This window comes from Marmota monax, unplaced genomic scaffold (assembly GCF_021218885.2).
Source record: "Marmota monax isolate L192 unplaced genomic scaffold, Marmota_monax_Labrador192_F-V1.1 WCK01_AAM20220418_F8-fsc00021, whole genome shotgun sequence".
NCBI classification, from domain to species: Eukaryota; Metazoa; Chordata; class Mammalia; order Rodentia; family Sciuridae; genus Marmota; species Marmota monax.
The window spans coordinates 10,800,001-10,816,255 of NW_026695228.1; the positions used below are offsets into that span (position 1 = coordinate 10,800,001).

The 16,255-nt window shown below is 48.3% G+C and overlaps 1 protein-coding gene across 1 annotated transcript in view; it reads left to right on the plus strand.

The window, feature by feature from the left end:
• The first annotated feature begins 4,537 nt into the window (after positions 1 to 4,537).
• The window catches only part of Itga9 (integrin subunit alpha 9), a 320,954-nt gene continuing 309,236 nt past the window's right edge, over positions 4,538 to 16,255 (plus strand). Inside the window, exon 1 of the mRNA XM_046436952.2 lies at positions 4,538 to 4,987. Within this exon, the coding sequence (XP_046292908.1) occupies positions 4,803 to 4,987 (185 nt within the window). The 5' untranslated portion in view covers positions 4,538 to 4,802. The remainder of the gene's footprint in view (positions 4,988 to 16,255) is intronic.

Genomic DNA, 16,255 nt, shown 5'->3' on the forward strand with positions numbered 1-16,255 from the left:
GAGACACGCCGTCTGATAGAAGAAAAAGTTGGCTACGATCTACTTACTGTGGGGTCGGGCTCCAAATTCCTCAATAGGACACCCATAACACAAAAGTTAATAACTAGAATCAACAAATGGGACTTACTCAAACTAAAAAGTTTTTTCTCAGCAAAAGAAACAATAAGAGAGGTAAATAGGGAGCCTACATCCTGGGAACAAATCTTTACTCCTCACACTTCAGATAGAGCCCTAATATCCAGAGTATACAAAGAACTCAAAAAATTAGACAATAAAATAACAAACAACCCAATCAACAAATGGGCCAAGGACCTGAACAGACACTTCTCAGAGGAGGACATACAATCAATCAACAAGTACATGAAAAAATGCTCACCATCTCTAGCAGTCCGAGAAATGCAAATCAAAACCACCCTAAGATACCATCTCACTCCAGTAAGATTGGCAGCCATTATGAAGTCAAACAACAACAAGTGCTGGCGAGGATGTGGGGAAAAGGGTACACTTGTACATTGCTGGTGGGACTGCAAATTGGTGCAGCCAATTTGGAAAGCAGTATGGAGATTTCTTGGAAAGCTGGGAATGGAGCCACCATTTGACCCAGCTATTCCCCTTCTCGGTCTATTCCCTAAAGACCTAAAAAGAGCATGCTACAGGGACACTGCTACATCGATGTTCGTAGGAGCTCAATTCACAATAGCAAGACTGTGGAACCAACATAGATGCCCTTCAATAGACGAATGGATAAAAAAAATGTGGCATTTATACACAATGGAGTATTACTCTGCATTAAAAAATGACAAAATCATAGAATTCGCAGGGAAATGGATGGCATTAGAGCAGATTATGCTAAGTGAAGCTAGCCAATCCCTAAAAAACAAATGCCAAATGTCTTCTTTGATATAAGGAGAGTAACTAAGAACAGAGTAGGGACGAAGAGCATGAGAAGAAGATTAACATTAAACAGGGATGAGAGGTGGGAGGGAAAGGGAGAGAGAAGGGAAATTGCATGGAAATGGAAGGAGACCCTCAGGGTTATACAAAATTACATACAAGAGGAAGTGAGGGGAAAGGGAAAAATAATACAAGGGGGAGAAATGAATGACAGTAGAGGGGGGGTAGAGAGAGAAGAGGGGAGGGGAGGGGAGGGGAGGGGGGGATAGTAGAGGATAGGAAAGGCAGCAGAACACAACAGACACTAGTATGGCAATATGTAAATCAATGGATGTGTAACTGATGTGATTCTGCAATCTGTATATGAGGTAAAAATGGGAGTTCATAACCCACTTGAATCAAAGTGTGAAATATGATATGTCAAGAACTATGTAATGTTTTGAACAACCAACAATAAAAAAATTAAAAAAAAAAAGAAAAAGAAGAAAATAAGAATTGATCAATTTATAAGCAAGGGGGAAAAAAGAAGAAAAAGAAATAAAGGATTAAAAAAATAGGCCAATTAACCTTAAGGTTTTTTTTCAAGGCTTATGACAAACCAACATTGTTTCCGTCCCTAGTCATTTCGATATTCCTTTCTGCTCTGGGGTGGGGAGGGAGCTCCTGTTTCAAAACCATTATTTTTGCCCTGTTGTGGTAACGATGCTCTCAACAGCCTTCATCAGCACGGAAGTCAAGTGTACCTAGGGAAACTGAAGGCTAGTGATAGGTGAGTCAATAGTGCATGCTGTTTAGTGTATGCCCACTGAAGTTAACAGAAAAACTTCAGATTAGTTTTTTCTTTTTTTGAGGAGGTTGTACCTGGGATTGAACCCAGGGGTGCTTAAACCACTGAATTACATCCCCAGTCCTTTTTATTTAATTTTTAAAAAATTTTGAAACATGGTCTTGCTAAGCTGCTGCAGCTGGCTTTGAACTTGTGATCCTCCTTCCTTAGCCTCCTTTGCTGCTGGGATTACAGGCATGCACCACCATGCCAGTTTCCAGATTAGTTCTTTATTTTTATAAAGGAAAGGAGAGCATTGAAGGGTCAGTTCAGTGAGAAAACTGGATAAGAATGGAATAGGTGCAAGTTTTCAGGAGGCATAGTCCCAGGAAGCAAATCTTCATTTATCTGGGCAGGTTTGAAATAGAATGGCTCTCTTGCCAGTCACCCTGGAGACAGAAAAGCTTATTCTGGCAACTAGAATATTGAGCTTACTGCTGATGTCAGATTATATGAATAACTAATAAATGTTCAGAATTTTACAGTTAAAAATTGCTGCCCCAAGCAGCCCACTGTTAGGTTTATGTTTATTAGTCTCTTGGTTTCATTGACTCACACAGCTGGTCAGATGTGGGATTTAAATCCTCTTCATTGGATGCCTATGATTTTCCTACAGCATCATGGTGCCATATGTTTAGGACCACAATGCAGAATTCAGAATCTCTTTCTTGTAGAACAGTGTTTCTTAAACTTGATTACTTAGCATATTTCCAGAGAGGAGTATGAAATAACAGATTTCCTGGTCTCATCCCTAGAAATCAACGCAGAGTGGTATTTATGAATCTGTATTTTTAACTGGTTACTTGAGAGTCAGATACACAGTCAGGCTTGGAAGCTGCAGTTTTGTGAAATCAAAGACCAATGAGATTAGTTTATTAAATAGAAATCAGGGTGTTTTAGGTCAGTGGTTCCTAAACTTTTAAAAACTGCCTTATCATTGAATAAGCTATTGAAATCTATGAATTCTTTTCCTTAAGAAACATACATATACACTTTTACATAGAAGGTTGGTGTGTTAGTTTTCCATTGCTGCTCTAATAAATTATCACGAAACAGGGAGGTGATATACACCTGTAATCCCAGATACACCGAGGTGGAGGCAGTAAGATTGCAACTTTGAGGCCAGCCACAGCAATTTAGCAAGACTCTGTCTCAAAATAAGAAATAAAAAGAATGGGATATAGCTAAGTAGTAGAACACCCCTGGGTTCAATCCCCAGTATAATAACAACAAAAATCACAAACATACTGGCTTAAAACAACAAAATACACCTTATATTTCTGGAGGTCAGAAACAGAACCTGGGTCTTACTGGACTAAACTCAAGGTGTCTCAAGGGTGTGTTTCTTTATGAAGCTGTAAGGCAGCTTCAGAAGGCCATTATATTGCCTTTCCTGGCTTCTAGAGCTGCCTGCATTCTTGCTTGTGGATTTCTTCCTCTCTCTTCAAACACCACAATATATCATCTCTTTGACCCTCACATCTCTGACTCTAGCTAGGACAGGTTTTCTGCTTTTAAGATTAGATTGGGGGCTGGGTTTGTGACTCAGCTGCTGAGCAAGCGCTCCCCTAGCACGGCCGAGGTGCTGGTTGGATCCTCAGCACTACATAAAAATAAATAAATAAAATGAAGGTATTGTATCCAACTACAACTAAAAAAAAATTAAAAAAAGAAAAAGATTAGATTGGGCCCACCCTGAAAATTCAGGGACGTCTCCCCATCTCAAGGTCCTTGTACTAATATGCTTTTCGGCACTATGAGGAAATGCCTTGTATAGGCTATTTAGAAAGAAAAAGTTCAGAGTGTGTGCTTAGCACAAGTGAGTCCCTGGGTTCAGTTACCCCGATGACCTGCCCCCCCCCCCAAAGCAGAGCACAGGTAGGGAAAGCACGAAAGGGTGGCAAAACTTCACAGTGAGGAATGTCAATTCAGTAGGAATCCCAAATTTTAGTAGTTATATTTATAGGGACAGAAGATAGAATGAAGATTGCCAGGGGCTGGGAGGAGGGAGGAGTGGGGAGGGATTTCTGTTTTTTTTTTTCTTTGTTTGTATGTTGCCCTGCCGGGGATCAAGCTTAGGGGCTCTTGCACGCTGAGGAAGCACTCTATCTCGGAGCTACAACGCTCCAGCCCAAGAAGTTATTGTTTAATGGGTGGTTTGCTTTGCAAAATGAAAAGCGTTCTGGAGCTGGGTGGTGGTATTCGTTGTACAACAGCTGGTTAAGATGATAAACTTCATGTGTGTTCTATCCCAATCACACACGCACATGCGCTTGTACACACAGTGCAAGACCCCCAACCCCCTGGGCTTGGCTTCTGATTCGACAAATCTGGATTGGGACCTGTAGATTTGCATTTCTGACAAATTCTCTCCCAGGTGATGTCGGTGCTGCGGGTCCCGAGACCACGTTTAGGGAATCACTGGCTTAGGAGACCGAGTAGAGCACGCAGCGGCGCTCTGCTGGTGTCCACGTGGCTAATTGTGGTTATTAACACCTGACATTCCTTGAGTGCTAGTTGCCTACACGTTATTAGGATCAGCTGATGGGCAGGGTTATAACAGACCCCTGTCCTGCATCCGCGTTGCTCTGGTCCTGAATGTGAGGGTGAGACTGAGAGGGATGGAAGGACCCGTAGAGCACGCAGCGGCTAGGGATGGGTCGCCTAGGAGATCCGGAACACACCGGACGCCCAGGGGTGTCCCGGGACTAACTCCCTGACAGGGCGGTGAGCAGGGGACTTGCGGCCCGCAGGGGGCACTGGCGCGCCGTCCTGCCGCGGGCTGTCCGGGCCGCCCACCCCGCGGGCGCGCCTCTCTGCAGACCAGCGCCGCCCGGCCCGGGACCCGCTCTCTCCCAGCGCGCAGGCTTCTCAGCCAGACTGCGGACGCCGCCCGCTCGCGGCCTCCCCAGTGCTTGCTTTCATCGCTCGATCAAACCACCATTCCGGTGCCGGCCCACTGCCCGCATCCCGCCAGTGTCCGAGCTCAGCACTCCAGTCCCGGGGAGCCTCCTGGCCGTCGGCGGCCCGTGCGCTCGGCGCCCTGCTCTCGGGCAGAGGGGAGGGCGGCGGCCGGCTGGGGATGGGCAGCCCGGCGGCACGGAGGGGCGCCGGGGGGCTCCGCGCACTGCTCCTGACGCTGGTTGCGGCGGGAGTCCCCGCGGGCGCCTACAACCTTGATCCGCAGCGTCCCGTGCGCTTCCAGGGCCCCGCCGGCTCCTTCTTTGGCTACGCGGTGCTGGAGCATTTCCACGACAACACGCGCTGGTGAGTGCTTCCCCGACCCCGGCCCGGCCAGCCCCAGAGCCAGCCGCCGTCGCCGCCTTTCCGGCCTCTTCCACGCTGCGGTCCCGAGGGGGCGATTTAAATGTCTCCGCTGCGCGCGGCTCTGCGGCCGGGAGAAGGCGGGAGGAGGCAGGACGCCCGGTCCCGGCCCCGCTGACGTCCCGGCCGGCGCCCAAGGCGGAGGGGGCCGGGCCGGGCGCTTCCCTGGGGGGTCCCAGTGTGCAGCGTGCGGGGGGAACCTTTCCAGTTGTCAGGTTCGGCTTTACCCTCCTGATCGAAAAGTGACTTAGCCCGTCTGCCTCCGAGGGGCCGAGCATCCCGAACTCCGCAGGAACCCCAGGAGACCTCAGGGCAACTCTGGGGATAGTTTAAGTCTGTCCAGCGCCACTGCATGCAGGAAACAGTAACCCGGAGTTGTGTGAGGGGAATGGGCTCTGTGTGGTGGGTGGGGGACGTGGGGGCAGCGGGGTCCTCCAGGATAGGCGCAGTGGACTGAAGCCTCTTCTGTGGAAGCGGATCTGAGAGGCGCCGGCGTGTAGGGAAGAATAAGGGAGGAACCCTAAGTGACAAAATTTGTGTGGATTGGGTCATCCTCTCATGTACCATCTGAGGCAAATGCCACAATGTGTCTTGGGAGAGGAGCTTAGGTTTTGTAGAGGCCAGAGTGTCCAGTTGCACCCTGGCTCCCCAGTCCAGAGGGGTGGGTTAGAAGAAATGGTGGGGCTTCTCATTAAGCACCATCAGCTGTGTTCAGAGTTTCAGTGCCCAGCCCTATTGGAGGACGACTAAGGAGACTGGTGCTCTTTGGCCACCTCCTCTGAACGGGAGAGAATAAAATAACCACTCCATGGTTACTTTTCCATCAGAGTGAGAGGCTGTGAGCAGCTCCTCCCTCTTAAATTTTCAGTATCATGCCTCCATGTGGGTCCAGGTGACAGCTATTGAGGGGGGAGGGGGTTGATTGTATTGTTTAATCAGCAGTGTGAGCATCTTCAGGGGTGGCAGTGTCACTTGTGCGTTCACATAGATGCTGGAGAGCCACTGCTCTGGATTGAGCAGAGGCTAATGGAAAAGGGTGGAGTGTAGATGGAGGGTCCTTAGGCATTCCTGCAGGAGGGAACTTTGTGACCAGCTGGCTCTTTAACAATCATGCTGTTTAGGAGAGCTGCCTCCAGGAAAACCAGTTTTCAAAGTCCTTGTGCAGCTGTTATCTAGTTCTATACCACCAACCCCAACATTTACTCCAGTTGCTGAGTTTTTGACTGGACTTTTTCTTCCTACATTTGCTAAATCCGTCTTTTCAAACAAAGACTGAATGCCTCTGCTATGTTCTCCAGACTTCAGGTCTACTGTGGGCTTTGGATTTGGTACAGACACAACTTGGGCAGAAGCAGTTGGAGAACACATCCCAGAAGCCCATGCTGGGCTCCCAGACTGTGTGACCTTGGTACTAGGCATGTGGGAAGAGCTGTCAAAAACAGCAGGGCTGCTTTGGGTAGGGGATGCTGAAGAAAGGGCAGGCAACTGAGTGAGCCAGGGCATTGGGTGCAATCTGCAGGTGCTGCTACCTGATGTGCTCTCCAGCTCTTTCATGGCTAGAGGGAGAGGTGCCAAGCTACCCTCACCTGGATTTGCATGGGTCCACTGGTCAAGATTTCTCCAGATGGGAACAGGTGGGTAGAGTTAAGGACACACCTGACAGAGAAGTTGCTCAGCTTGCTTTGCTTTTACAAAAGGGATGAGGAAAAGCTTTGTGTTAATACATTTGGCAAGTGCAGGAAAAGATGGTTTAGTTTTAAACTTGGCACTCTGGGTAGATAGTAGAGAGGAACTGGGGATAAAGTTGGGGCCTGGCCTTGTAGCCAGCAGAGGGACTGCTCTTTCTGGTCTGATGCTGAGCCAGCTGCTCTTTATGTTGGGGTGCTTGTTCCTGTAGCTTCTCAGGTGCACTCTAATAAAATCTTTTTGAAGCATGTTGTCCCCCCACATTGCCTTAATTATTTTCTTAGTTTTTGCCATTCTTCATTTCCATTCTCTTGATTCAGGTCCTGCGAAATCTGCATCTATCCTAAGTCTCTAATTTTTAATCTTGGTTGATGAAGTGATTGATGGTCTCTTACTATGGGGCAGTCCTTGAACCCTGGCTCTTCTAATTCCACTTCAGGGCCACGTAGGTTGTTTCTAATTATTCACAATTATTAACAAGAACAGGGGTAAACATCCTTATTAAACATCCTTATGACTAAATCCTTGCGGACATCCTTAATTATTTCCTTCAAATCAATCCCTGGGCTTAGAATTGCTGTGTCAGAGAGGATGGAGGTTTTGAGGCCATCTCTATTGAATTACCAAAGTGCCGGTGAAGCTCAAATGTGTACTTTAGGGACGTGCATCAGTTTATTCCAGCACTGGGGTTTTGGAGTAGTTTAGCAAAAGGCTGCTGTTGTGTCATGGAAGAGCGTAGACACCTACGTGGTGCTGGCAAATATGTGATCACAGGTAGATGAATAAGGTAAGCAATTTAGTCATAGAAAAGAAAATAGCGTGTTGAAACTTTGAAAGGAAACCATGACAAATGTTAAGTAACCCCTGTATCTTCAGGCTAGCTTCAAATTTGCAGTCTTCCTGCCTCAGCCTCCTGAGTTGCTGGGATTACAGGTGTGTCATACTACCCAGCTGGAAGAAATTACTCTTTAGCTTAACTGGGTCTCTGGTTATTTACCATGTTTTCATGCTAATTATTCATTTTACAGGGGAGAGGTTGTATTAGATTTAGGGGAGGGAATGTGCTGGAAGGGGCACTGGGTAGCAGAGCTGAGGGTTTCCCCTGTTGGCTCTCCGTTACTATAACAAACACCTGATATAGTTTTAAAGAGAAAAGGTGTATCAGTTCACAATTCTGGAGGTTTCAAGTTTCTGTTCACAGCTAGTTGACCCTATTGCTTTGGGGCCTGTGGTGTGTTCGTACATAATAGTGGGAGTACATGGAGGAGCAAAGCTGTTCACCTCATAGCCATGGAGCAAAAAGAGAGGATGGGGCTGAGATCCCACTATCCCTTTTCAGGGGACATCCCCTGTGACCTTGTACAAGGCCCCACCTTTTCAGGATTCCACCACCTCCCAATAATGCCAAGCTGGGAACTAAACCTTTAACAAATGGGTCTGTGGGGGACATTCTAGATTCAATCTATAGCACATTTTCAGAGATGTCCCTCCGTCCCAGTGCATTATCACAGAGCATGTGGATGTGCTGTCAGAACTGTCACTGCTTCAATCTTGTAACAGCATTTCTACCAATTTTTTGCGAACTGAAATTGTCACTGATCAGCAGGTCCTAGGTGCCTATGTAAAGCATGGGGGTGATCTTGCTTTTCTGAGCTTTGGTGCTGAATCTGATTCCTATGGCCATATTCTACTGAGAACAGAGCCACACACCCAGCTTTTCTCAAAGTGCTTATTTGATGGTCCTTCTGTCACTATGCCCAGAGCACTGAGAATTGGACCAGAATAACCTAATGACACTCTTATCAGTTTGTGTGCAAACATGCAATTGACTCAATTTTTTTTTTCTAATGACACCTAGAGCATGTCTGCCTACCCAGAGGTCCCTCTATTGCCCCCCGCCCATCTTCTGGCATCCTTTAAACAACAGCAGTAGGTGCCAGGGAACACGGACAAAGCTGACTTCTGTCCAGTTCCCTGGCGGCTCCTCAGCTGCAGAGCCGACAGCTGTAACACTTTGTGATATAAATAAATGTGGCCCTGCTGGTGTGCACCCCCCCCCCCACCCCACACGCCCTGGAGTGGTTGGGTGCACTGGCTTCCTTTCTGGAGACATGCTTCCTGCCCCCCTCTCCTGGGACACGTCGAGACGGCTGCTCTCAGGCACAGAGTAAGCGCTCGGAAATGGAAGACGCACTTGACTTTTTGCTTCGAGAAGATCTTCAGAGCATTGTTCAGTGAGAAATGGGCTGTTCAGAGCCAAGGAGAACGTGTCCTCAATTTGCATTCAGGTTGAGGGTAAAAAGGAGCAAACTGGACAGTTCTGGGGAGCTGCCCAGGATGGTCGCCACTAGCCAGATGTCTTGCTATTTAAATTGAAATGAACTGAAACTCTTATTAAAGAATTCAGTTTCTCAGTTATGTTAGCTTACGTTAGTAGCCACGTGTCGCTACTAGCTACTGTCTTGGACAGCCTACAGAGAGGGTATTTTCACTGCAGAAGGGTCTGTTGGACAGTGTGGGTTTAGAGCCATGATTTTAGTCAGAGCTAGACAAGGATCAAAAGATTTTAAATGAAAAATCAACCATTGGCATATTTTGAGTGCTAAAACCCAAACAGAGGTGCTTAAATCTGAAAATTGTGAGCAGATGAATAGATTCTTTTCATTCATTAGACACTAGCGAGCCTGTTCTGGGCTTAGGAGTGGGGATTCAGGAATTTAAAGTCCACCTGCAAATCGGGTAGATGAGAAAATTGTGGGGTTCCAGTCTATCTCGGACAAAATCTAAGATATGGTATAGGCTCCAGTTGTGGGGAGCTGGTTCTCAGACAGCCTGGATGCCTCTAAGGGTAGAGGAGAGACTCATGTGAAGGAGAAATATGTAGACCTGGAGTTATGGGCTCCACGACTCCTGCCTTGCAATTGTTCAGAAACACCCGGATGTGCTGGTGGCAGCCTGCCTTCTCATAACCTCCCTGTGGGCGTGCTCCCCGACTTCCTCTGTCCCAGGTTGGCTCCTAGGGGAAGGTGCAGTTGTACTTCCTCAGCTGCGTATTCTGGAAATGACATTCTCTGACCTCGCTTGCCCTGCAGAACCTGCTTTCTTAAGCTCTTGGGAAGGGACCGCACATGTGTGGGCTGCTTTCTAAGAGGACCCAGAAGGCATCTTCCCCTGGCTTCTGGGGTGTTTCCCTGGAGATGCTGAGAAGTGGCCAGGGTGCTGTTTCTTCAGCTGGTGCTGAAGGTGGCGGGCAGAAGTGGCTGTCTTGCCTAGGGCAGAGCCTTGTGGAGTGAGCAGACAGCAGCTGCCTCCAGCCAGTGTCTAACAGCCCCGTGTGAGGGTGTGAAGGGCAGGCCCCAGCCAGTCCCGATTCCCTGCGGACATGCTGCTGTTTAGGAAATGGTCTCCTTCTGATAACTTCTGTTATGACTTGTCCAGGGAAAATGTTTTTTGCGTTTATTAAAAGCAGCCACAGTGTTCTCTGAAATAATCAACTTAGGGAGTTGCTGGTAACTTTAAAAATCAAAACTTATTTCCATCAGATAATATTTTCTGGGCATCTAGGAAGGGTCAGATGCTTCCATAGGCATCATGTTCTACAGTTGAAGGGTTGCTAAGTTGACGTGTGGTTTCTAGTTTGCCAGTTAGGGAGCTGTGGCTTAGAGTTACACCCCATCCTATGAGATCATTTTTATTGGGGACTTTGTTAGTTTGCATCTTCAAGAAGCAGATGCTGACAGACAGGGGTGTAAGAGAATTGTTGGAGGGGTGGTATGCCAAAGAGAAGGGGGGGTGAAGCAGAGAGCCTCAGGTTGTGATGGAGATCTGATTAGAATCTCAGTTAACCCCGTGGGGACCATTGGGCAGAAATGGTGATGTTCTGTCATGACCAGTCATGGGCTGGAGCTGTCTGGGAGGAGGGGTTGCCTTGGCTCGACCACTGCAGAGGATGTGAAAGGGGCAGCATCTGGAGGCTTCAGCTGACTGTCCCCTACTGCCCCTGGCCGCCGGTAAGCAGGAGTTGCCTTAGGAAACTGGGAGATATGCTTCTGGCCTGTCCTGTGGCTGGGCTCATCTGTCTATGCTCATATCACTCTGGTTGGGGTGTGGAAAGTTAGGCTTGACGTCAGGGCCTTGGAACTGACCCAGATACAGAATCCAGCGCATCTTTGTTTCAGCTGACAGGTTATAGCTTTCTTTCTTTTTTTTTTTTTAAAGAGAGAGAGAATTTTTAATATTTATTTTTTAGTTTTCGGCGGACACAACATCTTTGTTTGTATGTGGTGCTGAGGATCGAACCCGGGCTGCACGCATGCCAGGCGAGTGCGCTACCGCTTGAGCCACATCCCCAGCCCAAGGTTATAGCTTTCTAACATCAGAAGTCGCAGGTGAGGGATTTCAGAGGCCAGGACTGTACCTCATGGTGAGCCATCAAGCTCTCTGAACTGCAAATCCTTTTAGCCAAGTGGATTTGGCTACCAATCAAAGAAGAATAAATTCTTTTATTCCTACCTTCCTTTTTTGCCAGAGGCAGTCTTAGGAAGCTAAAGTGAGTCTAAGATGGTTTAAAAAAAAAATCTAGTTTTTGGAACTTTTTTTTTTTAGGTGAGCAAAAGGGACTTCTGTGCATTTGAATTGGCAAAAGCAACAGGTAGGAGAGGCGGCCTCCCAGTGAAGGGGTGAGCTGAGATGGAGGAAGTTTCCTGCCTCTTTTTTTTTTTGGTGTTCAAATATTTGGGGTTACAAATCTTCCTCCCTCACATACTGTCAGCCACTGGAGCAGCCCATTTGTTCTCCAGGCTGAGCTTCCTAAGTAAATGGTGGGAGCCAGGAGACTTGGAGTGGGTGAGGCGTGGTGACAAAGCAGCCCAAGAAGTCTAGGTGAATCCATGGAATATTCTGGAATGCCTCATCTTTCTGAGAACACTTGTTTTAATGCCAGACATAGGGTGACAGCAGGGCCTTCAATCAGAGACTTGTGGAATTGTAAGTCCTAGAGTTGTGCATGCCTCTTTCTTTGTGGTCTTGTAGAGCCAGGGAGCTGGTGGGAGGCCACCCCAGCCCTGTTCTGGGTGCTCTGGTTCCATCCCCAGCTCCACATAAGTCTGGGAAATAGGTGTACGTTTCCGAGGTGAGGTAGAGGTGGTGGTGAGGGGGGGAAAAACACATATATACCATAAACTAAATGTAAAAGCATTGCCAGTGCCGCCGAGGGGACTCTTCCTGGGCCTCTCTACTCTTCCTAAGCTGGGCGTGGAACTCCACCGGCTTCATTCATTCTCTAACTCTGCATTTTCCTGTATAATCGTGCTCCTCTTCCTCCTCTTATGTACTGCAACCTACAGTTCCCACGGTAAGATTTTTTTCTTCCCGCCTTGTAGGAATGCTTGCAACGTGCTGGGGACGTTGTGCTCGGTTACCCCGGTGCAGTGGGGATTACTGCCGAGGCACACAGAGGAAGGACATTTCAGGGCTGTGATAGGAACTCGGATCAATCTATTTTATTGTGGGTCTGACTGTTCTCAGGGTCAGATGTGTATCAAGCTCCTGTTCAAGGAATCGGGAAGAAAGAGTGCCCCATGCTGCTGCTGGGAGCATTTTTGTTTGCCCTTGGCCTTGCAGAGGAAAGACCCTAATCCACTCACCCTGGGGGGCACAGTCCCCCCAGTGCTTTGCTGTCTGCCATATTTCCTTTTGTGCCTCATTGCTGCCCTGGGAGGGGGAACCATGCACTTGTTGTCTTTGTCCAGAGATAGGGGTGGGAGCCAGGGGACCTTCTGAGGGCACCTGGCTGGAGAGGAGCTGGCCCACTCCTGAGTGTGACTCTAGTCACTCTCCTCGGGGCTCTTTCCACCACCCCACCCTGCCTGTTGCATCAGGGCCATGAAGAAAGCTTGCGGTCCTGGCTGATGACGAAGATCCCCTTGGGGGAAGGAAAGGAGATCAGGTGGCCAGGGGAGGGTTGGCAGTAGTTTTCAGCCTCCACCGTGGGTAATTGGTTTGGAATTGAGAAGCTGGTGGGTGATGGAGTTCCCATGGCCCATTTCACTTCAGAAGTGGCATGCCCTTGCTGGATGATATATCCGTTTTTCTGTTGTCACAATTTTGCTGTGTAATAAACCACCCTATCATTAGCCACCATCTGTCAGCGCATGATTCTGAGGCTGGGCTCAGCTGGGTGTTTTTCTGCTCTGAGCTGGACTCCTCTCACATCTGGTCCACTTCTGGGTCGACTGGTTGGCTGGGGTAGGACAGCTTTAGTTGGGGTGTCTCATCTCTTTAGATACTGTCTTCCCTTCTCCAGGCTCACCTGGGCTGGTGCACATGTGTCTGGGCAGGGTGCTAAAGGGACCATTAGAAGAATACATGGTCTCTTGAGGCCTAAGTCCAAAGGCCAGACCATATCTCTGCTCTTGTGTGCTGTTGGCCTCTGTGAGTTGCAGGGCTGGCCCGCATTGAGAGGAGGGGGAACAGACTGCACCTCTCATTTTTTTTTTTTTAGTAGTTGTACCCGGTACCTTTATTTCTATGTGGTGTTGAGGATCGAACCCAGTGCTTCCCATGTGCTAGGCAAGTGCTCTGCAGCTGAACTAAAACCTCAGCCCCAGACTACACTTCTTGATGGAAGAAGCTGCAAAGTTACATTGAAAAGGGCAGGTGGAGAACTGTGGCTGTTTTTCTATTGTGGCTGGTGGGGAAATCATCCTGGACACTCCCAGATTTTTGTTATGTAAACTGAGAGTCTGAATCAATTCCTGCCTAGCACATCAGAGAAGAAACCACAGTTCTAAGGATCTGAGCTCTAGAGTTACTGCCAAGAGGTGGAGCTGGGACAGTGGGTTGTCAAGGTGTTTGGCCTATGGCTGCCCAACATTCCAACACTTTGCCTGTTTTTGTAACAGGTACCATGCAGGGTGCTTTGTAAATATCCTCTTGCCTAACATCACAAGAATCCATCTTGGATTTGATTCTTCTATTTTACAAAAGAGGAAAACTGAGTGGTTAAGAAACTTGCTGGAGGTCACATAGCTTGCCAACAGTAGAGGCAGACTTTGACCCTCATGTTACTCCCTGTGTATCTTACACATCATCACCCTGAGGCACTGGCCCACAGAGCTTAGGATTCAGGTGCAACCATTAGTTGAAAGCCCTTAAAACTCCTGGAAAGCCTTGTCTCTGCTTAAATACCTGGACCCTCAGTTTCTTCAAATAGAGGAGCTACTGAGGCTTTCTGGTCTCAGCTCTGGTTGGTAAACACTGGAGTATCTCTCTCTGGGAATGAAGGGCCCACTGTGGTCCGAGGTGGCTCTCTGGCACCAGCCTCCTTCTGCTCAAGCCTTGGCTGTTTTGTGCCCAGCAAGGGATGTGGAGGGATTCCTGGGGTTTCCCTGTGGTGGACACACAGTGATTGAATTCTACTCATGTAACTGAAATGTGGGTCCCTCGGGGGGAACTTTGGCTTTGGGATCAAATACATGAAAGCAAACCTAATGGGCTTAAAGTTTGTAATCCCCAGTTGCTGTCCTGGATCTAGCTGTAATTTTGCTCTGTGGAGTGGCTGCTGTGTCATTTGTGGGGAGGGAGGAAACCTTTAGATACTGTTGCTTCCTGGTCTCCCCAGGGAGGCAGCTGTGGCTCAGCCCTTCTCTGCCACCTGCTCTCCAGGAAACTTACCTCTAGGTAACTTACAGGAGTGAGGGAGTAAGGTGGGTGCTGGGATGGAACTTTTGCAGCCACTCAACCACACATGGGGAAACTGAGGAAGAACCTCCATTGCAAAAACAAGGCATTGAAGCTGCCATGCTAGGAGGGAGTTTGGGGGAGACTAAAAGAAGCATGCCCCTGGACACAGTCACCCTGAGCTCAGGTCCCAGCTGTTGTATAGCAGAAGTGTGGCCTAGTGTGTCTGAGTGGAATGCTTGCAAGAAGGCGCCTGATAGGATTGGATTGAGCAGCAAATCAGACTCGGGAGCGTAGCTGGTGCTGGTGGATGTGCAGATGGGCTCCTGTGTCCAACATGGATGTGAACTACTTCTGAACAGGGGCTAAACCTCCAGTTAACACCATGCCACAGTGCCGGTGTCTTGGAAAAGCAAGGTGACTGGGATTCATTTCTTGAGTCTCTTGAGCCGGTAGTGGTGGTAGAGAAAGATTTCTTTTCTGCACCAAACCCTGGTCTGTCCTCTGATTTGATGGAGTTTCCAGATTTGAGCTCTAACCTTAGAGCTGCCCACAGAGCCTTCCTCGGACTTTCTCAGGCATGGCCATGTGTGTGAATGACCAGAAGAAAGGTCACTGCATCCACAATGGTTCCCTTTTCCCTCCTTCTTGCTGATGTGGGCTTGGGTAGGACCAGGAGTGGGCAGTACACTCTGCTGCTGGGGCATATGCTGCAGCTTGGCAGCTGTGGGATGGGACAGATCCAGGGACCACCTCTGGTCCTCTGCCTCCCTGTCTGTGAGACAGGGAGAATAATAGTATATCCCAGTGGGTTGCTGTAGAGACTAAATTCAACATAGCCTTGCCCCAAACCTGCACGCATGCTCTAAATGTCTGCTACCTACAATTGCCCTAATTAGAAACCCAGAGTCCTAGGCTAATGAGAGGACACCAAAGTATCTTTGAAGTTTGTGGCATCTTTAACTGGGGGTGAGATAGGAGCAGAACCTCACTTCTCGAGGGCAGTCTACTGGCTCCAACTGAACTTGGTCATTTGTAATCGCAGTAGGTTGTTATATAGCACTTCCTGGACTACAGATTGCTTTAAGTGCACATTCTGGCTTAGCCATTTGGGATGGCCTGGAATTCTGCACTTTCATTAAGGGCCCCACGTTCTTCACGCTGCTGGTCTGGGGACTGCACTTGAAGGAGCTGGGAGAAGTGAGGATCAGCAAGATGGTTTATTGACGGGAGCCTGTTGGAAATGCGCAAGTCCTTTGGTATGGTGACCATAGAGAGGAAAGACATGTTGTCTTAGGTGAATCAGGGAAGATTGGGGGGGGGGGGAAATGGTTGAAGTGTCAATATAACCGAGAACAATGAGAAAAAGCAGTTGGCATCTTTTCAGTGGCTTGTCCTCACCTCTGAGCCATTGTCCTCTATCTCCTAGGATCAGCCTGGCAAATAGCCAGTTGAATGAACTTCAGAAAAGACATGCTCAGCTGGAAGCAGTGGCACATGCCTGTAATCCCAGAGGCTGAGGTGGGAGGATTACAAATTCAAGGCCAGCCTCAGTGACTGAGGCTCCAAGTAACTTAGCAAGACCCTGTCTCAAAAGAGCCTGAGAATGTGGTCTCAGTGGTTAAGTGCCCATGGGTTCAATCCCTGGACCAAAATCTAAAAGTGACTCGGGTGGAGCCAGCCACAAGGTTCTGTAAATGTTGATAAAAATGCCTGTCCAGTGTGCCAGCCATGAGTGTCCTGCATGTGTGCACACCTGTCTCTCTATCCAGCTTTATTTTCTTTTGCACAGGATTTGGGGGGAAAAAACCTCATCTGGCCAGCTGATCAAAAGTTTTAACTAGT